The sequence below is a fragment of the Oryzias latipes genome, chromosome 21, assembly GCF_002234675.1.
Source record: "Oryzias latipes chromosome 21, ASM223467v1".
Lineage (NCBI taxonomy): Eukaryota > Metazoa > Chordata > Actinopteri > Beloniformes > Adrianichthyidae > Oryzias > Oryzias latipes.
The window spans coordinates 2,767,843-2,777,487 of record NC_019879.2 but is presented as its reverse complement, the minus strand read 5'-3'; the positions used below and the strand labels follow the sequence as shown (position 1 = coordinate 2,777,487).

At 38.8% G+C, this 9,645-nt stretch overlaps 2 protein-coding genes and 1 non-coding gene across 3 annotated transcripts in view; all 3 read left to right on the top strand.

Annotated features, from left to right (window-relative positions):
* The first annotated feature begins 3,482 nt into the window (after positions 1–3,482).
* On the top strand, positions 3,483–3,564 carry trnas-cga. The gene has a single exon. It is a non-coding gene; the product is annotated as a tRNA-Ser (tRNA).
* Positions 3,565–4,282: 718 nt separating this feature from the next.
* Positions 4,283–7,111, top strand: LOC101170629 (SOSS complex subunit B2). Its single transcript, XM_004081410.4, has 6 exons — positions 4,283–4,740; positions 4,895–5,033; positions 5,118–5,189; positions 5,283–5,367; positions 5,734–5,803; positions 6,147–7,111. The coding sequence occupies exons 1-6, from the start codon at positions 4,647–4,649 to the stop codon at positions 6,344–6,346; spliced, it is 660 nt and encodes a 219-aa protein (XP_004081458.1). The 5' UTR covers positions 4,283–4,646; the 3' UTR covers positions 6,347–7,111.
* Positions 7,112–9,429: 2,318 nt separating this feature from the next.
* Positions 9,430–9,645, top strand: part of LOC101174306 (striated muscle preferentially expressed protein kinase) — a 52,432-nt gene continuing 52,216 nt past the window's right edge. Inside the window, exon 1 of the mRNA XM_023950761.1 lies at positions 9,430–9,562. Within this exon, the coding sequence (XP_023806529.1) occupies positions 9,556–9,562 (7 nt within the window). The 5' untranslated portion in view covers positions 9,430–9,555. The remainder of the gene's footprint in view (positions 9,563–9,645) is intronic.

Sequence of the window (9,645 nt, the reverse complement as noted above, 5' to 3'; positions counted from 1 at the left end):
CACCAGTGAAGATCACAAATCATTGAAGAAAAAAGGTTCAGCGCATGTCTAGTGGGTCTAGATGACCCAACTCCCAACGTTAAAGTGCCTAGGATAGTACAAGGGTTAAGGATATGACTTTGTTGTTTTAGTCTAAATTAAAACAAAACAAAAAAACTGTAGTTTTCTGTGACATAGTTGCTGCAGAGCGACAGAAGTTCATTAGAAATTTGCGTCTGCCTTGTCATGGCGCAAGCCTGTCCTCATTTCCCATCATCCATTGGTTCTCACTCTCTCCTGCTACCTTACAGCCCCTCATAACCCCAACCTAACATTATTGGTGCAACAAAAATTGTGAGCAACATTGGATCTATCAAGCCACACAGTTTTAAGCCACATGCCATATGGGAGGAATAAAACAAAGACGTTAATGGATCTGTTTGCCATCGGAATGGTGCTGTTCAGGAGGTTTGCTGCCTGCTGACTGTAGACATCACTGCAACAGGCTTTTACCAACAGCATTTTTTGGTCTGCTCCTGATTCACAGTTTCACCTGTTTTCAATGAATAATGCGAGAAAAAAATTAATAAAAATAAAATAAATAAAAGCTTAATTTCCTTTATATATGTCCTTCACATTGTGAGAAAAATGCCACTGGAACATGATTAAGACACCAGAAACACAATTTTTAATGGAGAGGGTCTTTAGTGTCAAATTTTAAATTAAATATAGTTAAATTGGAATAGGAAATAAAACTGGATTTGGTTAATGAGAATTTTACTGGTACTTGTTCGGCAATATTTACCAGGACAGCGTCTGTTTTAAAATGAATCTATATTGAAATCATACCCAAATTTTAACACGGAACACAAAAAATCAGTTTTTCCATGCCAATCTTTTGGTAGTTTATCTCTTTTTTTAAACATTATTTTAAAAATAGACTTTATCCTACAGAATACTTTGCATTTTACACACACTATATCACCCAGCCATTCAGTAAACTCAACCACGGCGCTGAAGTTGGCTTTCTATTCAGAACCTTTATCTGATTTGTGAACATTACAAATAGGATGATTTTCTGTAGTTGATAGATTTAAAATGATATACAGTATATATATTTTTTGGGCTCCATTGTTGTGGGGTTAGTGGTATTAGGCAGACGACACGGATTCACAAGACAGGAGGCAACAGAAGTTTCAAACAACAAATATTTATTTTCTCCTGGTTTGACAAGTCCAGGGGCCTGTTGCACAAAAGTAGGATAATACCATTAAATTGGATGCATTAGTAATCGCAAGGAATTGTGGGATTCCATTTTCTTTGTCTATCTGGGCAGATTGGGGTCTAAGTGTGAGTTTTTGTCCATGGGTTTTATTGTCTAGCTGTTTTATTCTGTTTTAACTAGTGATTTAAACTGATATGTTTTATTTCTTTTCTGCACCATGAGTTAGAGTGTGGGAGAGGATGATGACCAAACCCCTTGTGCGGTAAACTGTTCATGTAACTTAAAACAGAATTCGCGTTACTTGAGCGCCTGTCTTGTCATGTGGGACATTACTGCGTACTTAATGTCTTTGATGTGAAAATTAAAAGACCCATTGGTTGAAACTTTGGAAAACCTTATCATTGTCAGATGTATAATTAAAATTAAAGCAAAAAATTAAGTAATATCAACATAAATTGTGTTAGGTAGTCATACAAAATTTAAGTTGAATAAACTTAATTTAATGAGGTGTGACCAATTGAAGTGATTCAATTAAGTTGGATCAACTTTTATCCTTTGAGAGTGAGCAACAATATTAATTTAAAGTTGGGTCCAACTGCAGTATTTAGATTGAATCAACTTAAATTTATTAGTTTGAGCCTAAGTACATTAAGTAGGACCAATATGATTCATTTTTGTTCAAGTAACGCTGTCTAATCATGTGGAAATCATTTCCATAAGTTTTTTATGTTCATTCAAAGTGAACGTTTTTAAGTGTGGTTTACCTGCTTTGTTTTATCCTTATTCAATAAAGGAACATAATGTTACACATTGTGTTTTCATATTTTAATGGAATGTGTATTATTTTGTATGACAGAGTATTAGGGCCCCACTGAGGAAAAAGGAAAAAGTCATAAATTTATGAGGCTGGTTCTTTCTGCAGAAAAGCAACATATTCTTTTTACAGTTTTGATAGTTATGAAAATGTGATACTTCATATTCTGGCACATCAGCATGTCTTCGTTTATGAAACCATACTGAGGTAAAATTTCACGAAATGCCCCACATCTGTCATTTTAACAACTTTCCTCCTTTAAAACAACTGGTTACAATATTATGACTTGTCTTTTTTTCCCCTCTGTGGCCCTAATATTCTATCATTTTACATATAGCCTTATAGTCTATGGGAAACTGTAAATTATCTAATGATAGCAACATCATGTAAAACTCATTATTTATCCAAAATGATTGAAATTAATGATCACAAACGTTTAAATAATGACAGTGGGTCTAGTTATATGTGATAACAATGTATAGTGAGCAGTGAAATAACTATTGGTTTCCATTTGTGGCGACTGCTGACTGACGTTAGAGATGGAATTTAGCCTGGTCTGGAGCAGGCTAGCTCCACAGAATAAATCTCCATGGTAACTTATACCATAACATATCCTCCTGCCCCCTATCCAGCTTTAGTGCAACCGGATTGGGGATCAATTGAGCCAGTATCACCAAGATATCCTGGCTTAATCCCTTATCCTACTTTTGTGCAACAGGCCCTTGGTCTTAGTGTAAAAAATGCAGTGGAATGTTCCTTTAAGGTGTGAATAAGAAGCCAACTTCAGCGTCGTAACAAAACCTTGGGGTTTGAACCATTATCAACATGATCACAGTTGAGCATGCGCATTGAAACCCGTCACAAGAGATTCTTAACTTCAGAAAATTTAGGGATGTTCGTGTTTAGTGGAAGGGTGATGAAGTATCGACTCCCACAAGCGACGTAAACATAAACAAAGCATAAGCTTCTTATTCATCCTACATTTTAAGTTATGACCAATGAACAAATTCAAAGATGACGACGGCAATTGGTTAAGCAAGGTAGCGGCGCCCCGTTAAGATGGCGGGACGGTGCCATAATATTACCTTTGTAAATTCAGTTTCATCATTTGACTTTATTGTTGTTATCTAAAAATGTATTTAAATATAATTTAATGGGCAATAAATATGAAAGAAACGTTAGAAAAGCTCCAATAATATATATGTTTGCTTAAACGGTAAAAAATCAAACTTGAAATGACGTTAAACAGACCGTCACGTCGTCTTGGTTGCGGTCTTTGTCTCCCCCTGTAGGATTCACCAACTACCTAAAAAAAATAGAAAATGTGCAACAACGTTTATTATTATTATATTTATTTACATCTAACATTGAAATGTTTCGAAAACCGCCTCACAGTTTGCCAACACAAGTAAGATTTATCTGTATGGGTTAAATTGTTCATCCGCGAAGGTTTAGATGTAACTCGTCACGGTGGCCGAGAGGTTAAGGCGTTGGACTCGAAATCCAATGGGGTTTCCCCGCACAGGTTCGAATCCTGTTCGTGACGTTCTTTTCTTTAACATTTTCATAAGTATCAACAGCACTAGATAAAAAGATTTGGTTTCTTTGGAATTTTGATAACCCGTGCGTTCGTCTTCCTGGGACACAAAAGCACACAGACTTGATTGATCGGTAACTCTAAATTGCCCTTTTGAACAAAATTTCTCTGTCTACGCGTGCCTCTGCTCTCGATTGGTGAAATGTCCAAGTGGGAAGGGTAGGCTTATTCCTCCAGTGTTACCCTGCTCAAGTCACAAAGCAGGGAGAGAAGATTGGTGCACGGATATTCCAGCGTTTTTATTGGTATGAATTAGTATATTCTTGCTGTTCTGATGAGTATTTGATAAGTGAAAAGTCAGCCATTTAATTATTATTATCAAAGCTGAAAGCCTTGCGAACTAAACCAATATACACAAAAATTCATACAAATATTAAGTTTGTTCAGTATTCGCAATGCATCCGTACCAACCCTTGCTAAGGTTCTATAATCTCGCGGTCCTTGGGAACAACAGCACTGTGGAGCAAACCAACCTATTTATGCCGTAAAATAATCGTAATCACACACCTTTCTCGCTGCTATAAATGCCGAACACTTAAATAACGGTTTGAAGTGACTTTACTAGTTTTAATTTGTCTTTCTTGCGCAAGAGCACGAAGTAAACACTTTTAACCCACCCCCCTACAGAGTAATGGTAGCGGCCACACTCAATAAAAGCGACCGGCAGTTCACTATCAGTTAGCAAACGCTATAGCTAAGTACTACGTCAAAGAAGGAACTAGCATGATTTTTCTCCTTTCCCCTTACTGTCGGGAATCATAACATCTAAGCCAAAATTCACATTGCCGTCAAAGTGTTACACTGTATGTGTAGAAACAACGGTGATTGCGGAGAACGCTTATATTTACATACGGTTTGTTGAATAGGGCTCAGTTAGCATTTGGCTAACAGGCTAATTGGTCTAGGGGGGCATGCGCTAGCCTAGTAGCGTCCCACATTGGAGTAGGAGACAGACAGCGCTAAAGTGACAAGAAGGCGAAGCGAATCCGCCCTTATTCGTTTGGTTTATTGATTTATTTTTCTTTAGAATAATGGCGGCCCCTACTAACGAGGCCTTGTTTTTGCTAAAGGATGTGAAACCCGGGTCGAAAAATTTGAATATCGTGTTCATCGTTTTGGAGATAGGTAAGTCGACGCAGATTATTGTGAGGCTAAATCAGCCTCCCCCCCGCCCCCCGGGTGTAACGTCAGTGTTTGTCCATATGTGGACGCTGTTGGCTGCTTCTCACGCCAACAACTCTTAACCAATCCCACTAACGGTTCGGTGTGTTTTCATTAGGGCGCGTGACGAAAACGAAAGACGGCCACGAAGTCCGCTCGTGCAAAGTGGCGGACAAGAGTGGCAGCATAGCAATCTCAGTTTGGGACGAACTCGGTAGTCTAATTCAACCAGGAGACATCATCAAGCTCACCAGAGGGTAGGACATCCTTGTCTTTGTTGTCACGTAACACAACTGTTGTGGTGTCGACGTAGCAGTGCTGATATACAATATCTCTGTTAGTTATGCATCTATATGGAAAGGCTGCTTGACTCTGTACACTGGAAGAGGAGGAGACCTCCAGAAGATTGGAGAGTGAGTAGCAATTCATGTTTTTACATGTTCATGCACAACATGATCCTGTTTCTAAGTGTTTACCTTCATATAACGTATAATCTGTGTCCTCAGATTTTGTATGGTGTATTCAGAAGTGCCCAACTTTAGCGAACCAAATCCAGAGGTCCTAGCCCAAGCAAACCAGCAGAACAAGTCTGTAAGTAGTCTGATGGGAATCCATGTTTAGATTTGGTTTATTCCAGCTAAAATACATATATACATATATAGATATACATACACATTTATTGGTAAATTAGCCAATCAGGACGCAGCAGGACACACTGTGCTGTAACAACACAACAAAAACGGTTAATTGTGATGTAGCATGGGAACACTAATTCAATCTTTGAAGTCGAATACTTCTCCATGGAATCCACATCTACGTGGTCAAACGGTATGACGGGTAACCAAAGGAGGAATTAGAATTCCACTGCTGTCTTAGAAATAGGAGATCAACTGATGGTTGTTCAAATATTATTTGTTTGTTCTTTCCTAAGTAATTGATAATTATTTGTCCTCGTAGGGTAAGCCGGACCAGAACCAGCGAGGAAACTCTCCCCCGAATCAGAACTCAGGTACACCTGCTCCACCAGGTCAGTATTTTTATATTTAGAATATAGGATTAATGTGATGTAAACATTTAAGCGATGTAACAATGTTTTGAATAAAGAAATTGAAAAGCATTTTGAGCTAAATTCACTTTTTTTATGTCATCAGAAAAATGTCACAAGAGCATTTAGTTTAAAAACTCAAAAAACACCGTTTTCATCAGGGTGGGTCTTTAAGATTAGCATTCGGGTCAAACAGAACATTAGAAATGCTTCGTAAACATCGACACACTACTGTCTGAACCATTCATTCTTGCAGACGTTTCTGCCTGCATCACGTTCTTATTTTGGATCTGATGATGGTTTGTCCTCACCTGTCAACTTTCAGGTAACGGTGCCTTGCCACCATTTGCCAACAACCCCCCACCCGGCACACCACGCGACTCCACGTTTGGGGTCATCGGACGACCCAACGGCCGGTCACCTGGCAACGGCGCGCCTCCCGTTAACGCCGCCGGACCGCCGCCGGCCACAAAGTCCTCAGTTACCATTAGCAACGGCAGGGACCCACGCCGCGCCAAAAGATGAAAGCGGGAGGGTGTGACAGGGTGGGGCTCCAGGATCTCTGCTCCAGTTTGGCTGGCTCTTGACCACAGCCTGGATCAACATGGATGATCAACTTTTACATTGTTATTGTTGTTTTTTTACTCAAAACTGTGGTCAGACGTGTCATTAGTCCTTTGGAGTGCAAGTACACTTCTCGAGAAGCCAAACCCGACACCCCCACCCCCTTTCTGTTAAACTTCACGCCCTACTTGAACACTCGATGCACTTTCTTCTCTTAATTTATGCTGAAACGTGGCGACCCGTTAGTTTCTCCTTTTTAGTTTTCATTTTGAAGTGGTAAATGCCTTAAGTGGAGTTTTTGAGATCCAACGCCCCAGGAGGAGATGTGAGGCGTCTTCCTGCTCTTAACCAAACTGTTCAAAGATGTTGGTTGTTTTTAATCATTTCATTTTAACCAATTTGGTCGTCTCAGATCAGCTCTTAATGTCAGAGATTGTCATGTTTGTTCCACTGCCTTGTACAGAAAGTTGTCGATAAGTTTTCTGTTAAAACCTGATCTAAAGACTTTTCTGAGCTAGAATCATCACATTTACTGTTAAACTCAACCAAATTAAAGTTCAACTACAGAAGGTCAGAAGCAGCTGGAAGTTGCTGTTACTTTTTTTTTTTAAACTCTTCGGCTCCATCTAGTGTCCGGAAAATGAAATTCTTTTGCTTTTCTGGAAAGTGTACAGAGAAACCATTGCATATCGAACGTCTCACCGTGTCAGTAAAAGAATGAAAGCATTTTTTTTCCTATTGTTTAGGCCTGAAACAGTATCAAGAAGTGCTTAAAGTGGAAGCAACACATTGCATACAACGTCAAAACCCATGTTTCTTCACATCCTTTGTTGCACCAAGCACCATCCTAGACGTACAGACAGCTTAGAGTTGCCCCATTTTTACTGTTGATTCACAGAATGTTTTCCTGCAGAGCATAAAGGAACAGAAAGAAGGATTTTCATTAAAAACATCAAGAGCCAAAGTGTTTATAACTTTCTAAAAAAAAGGTAGTTTTCAAAGAAAATCTCAAGCTACTATAAGAACACTTTAACATTCTCACTGGTTTTACAACAGTCCCCTTACCTAAAAAAAAAAAAAACACAAATGAATTTATCTCAATTTAATTCATTTTATTTCAGTTCTTTTGTTACATCATACAAAACGAGGATCACCAGTGAACATTACACTTTTTTCAATCCAGCCCAGCTTTCATAACAGTTTTCCTTTCCACAGTACAGGTTTATTGTTACTATTACATTTTAAATAAGTACTTATGATTTTAATTGTATTGATGTGAAGAAAAAAACCAATTTCTTTGACAAGAGTTTGAGGAAGTGAATTGGAGGCGTATTTTACTCGTAACAACTAATTGCTGCTTTGACTTTCTGAAAAATGTTCAATATCCAGCAGACGTATGTGTTTGCAGATGTATGTACAGCATATAGAGAGCTGCCTTTGTCTTTTCACCAACTTCGTGTGTGTGTGTGTCCGCCAACGACCGTATAAGAGACCTGGACAGAGCCAGTGTGATGTCATCCATAGAAAACGCCTTACTTCCTGTTCCAGCGGCATGAAGCAACATCTGTTGCCACTTTTTGCCATGCAGATGCTTCCATGTTGGAACCAGAAATCGTCCATAAGCAGCGATTGGTCCGAGTCTGTCTGAATCAACGTTTCTATGACAACCACTCTGATTGGCCAGTTTATACCACGAAAGACTTGAACTACAGAAAAAAAATATTAAAAATAAGATGATTAACAAGCATATAAAGGCATCAGAGTAAGAATAGTTATTCTGACACAGAATCACTTGAGTAACAGCTGTTTATTTCTCTATAGAAATTTGTGGGGTTTCGGCTTTTCGGGACCAGCAGGTACTTCTCATGGGAACGTGGAGGGTTGACTCAGTCCAGCTCTCATATACAGTCAATGGTCTCTGTGGCCTTTGAACTATTTTTCTGTTCTTTTACAATGTACAGGTCGAACATGGCAGTAGGTCACTTTTTATCAACAATAACTGACAAATGCATCCACCCTCTGGTGTTTCCATTTTAAGCAACATCAATCCATCTAGAATTCTGGATGAATTGGGGCGTCCTGACAGCAGTCAGTCTTGTCAGAAGGTGGATTGGCACGACCCCAGAGCTCAGCTCCGACCTTGGATTGTGAATTTAAGGTCTTTCCCTGGTTGTTTTGGACTTTCATGATTTTAAGTCCGCTTGTACACCAATACCACGGATCAGGTGCAGTTTGAACGTAGAAGAGGAGACATGTCATCTCCCTTCACGGACCAATAATGTCTCATAGTTTAGAAAACTTTGACCTAATTAAAGCAACAAAAATGAAAACAGGATTTTAATATCACTGCTGATTTTAGACAGAAACTTGTTTTCTGGTAGACGGTTTCTCCTTCCAATATTTCCCTGAGGCCTATTTCCAAAACATGTTTACATACTTTAGTTTATTGCTGAGAAATGAAGCCCAAGCCTTGTGACATTGTGAGTTGAAACACATGAGAAGTGTGGCGGGAAGTGTGATGCACTCATGTGCCAACAGACATGTCATGAGCTGGGGACTTCCTTCTGACAGCAGCGGTGGATCAGATGGGCTGATGATCAGATGCCGGTAATGCGTTTGTGGCCAGCGCAGATTTAGTCTGCCCCCCCTCCCAACATAGTTGATTTTAACAACTCTCTGGAGTGATTTATCCTCCACATTTTCCAAAAAATAAAAAAAAATAACCCTATACTTTAATGTAAAGAGTATGAAACGAAAGCCGAAGGGTTACAAAGTCAAAAAGAAACAACAAAAATATTATTTTTCTCCATTTTTTTTCAAGTTTCTCGTTTTTTATTATTTGAATAATTAATAGAACTACTTATTGCTTTCTCTTTTGGTTTTGTGGAATAACCCAGTCAGAACAGTTTTCTAATACCCAAACACAAGTTTTACCAAAATACTGTTCAATGAACATAGAAATGTATAATATATTCAGTAAAAATGCTGTTATATTCTTTTTTTCTGGTCAACATTGTTAGAAAAAAGTGTCAGTGTAATGTATTCAAATTGGAAATAGACCCCTCCCTTTTGAAAGTCTTGGTCACTGAGGAAAGCCAGAAGAAGGGAAGTCTGTTTGCGTCTCGTCACCTTCTGAGACACAAGGTTTTTGCGGTGGAGGAGACACAACGATGACTGGTAAGAGCTTAAGCACTTCTATTACAGAAGACGGGAGCTTTTATTGTAAAATATTGATTTACATGTTTGTTTTTTCCCACCCT

Excerpts from the sequence above, each read along its gene's own strand:
- LOC101170629 (XM_004081410.4), top strand. The coding sequence starts at position 4,647 with ATGGCGGCCCCTACTAACGAGGCCTTGTTTTTGCTAAAGGATGTGAAA. Across the intron at positions 5,368-5,733 it reads CAAACCAGCAGAACAAGTCT|GGTAAGCCGGACCAGAACCA; the intron begins GTAAGTAGTCTG and ends TTGTCCTCGTAG. Across the intron at positions 5,804-6,146 it reads AGGTACACCTGCTCCACCAG|GTAACGGTGCCTTGCCACCA; the intron begins GTCAGTATTTTT and ends GTCAACTTTCAG.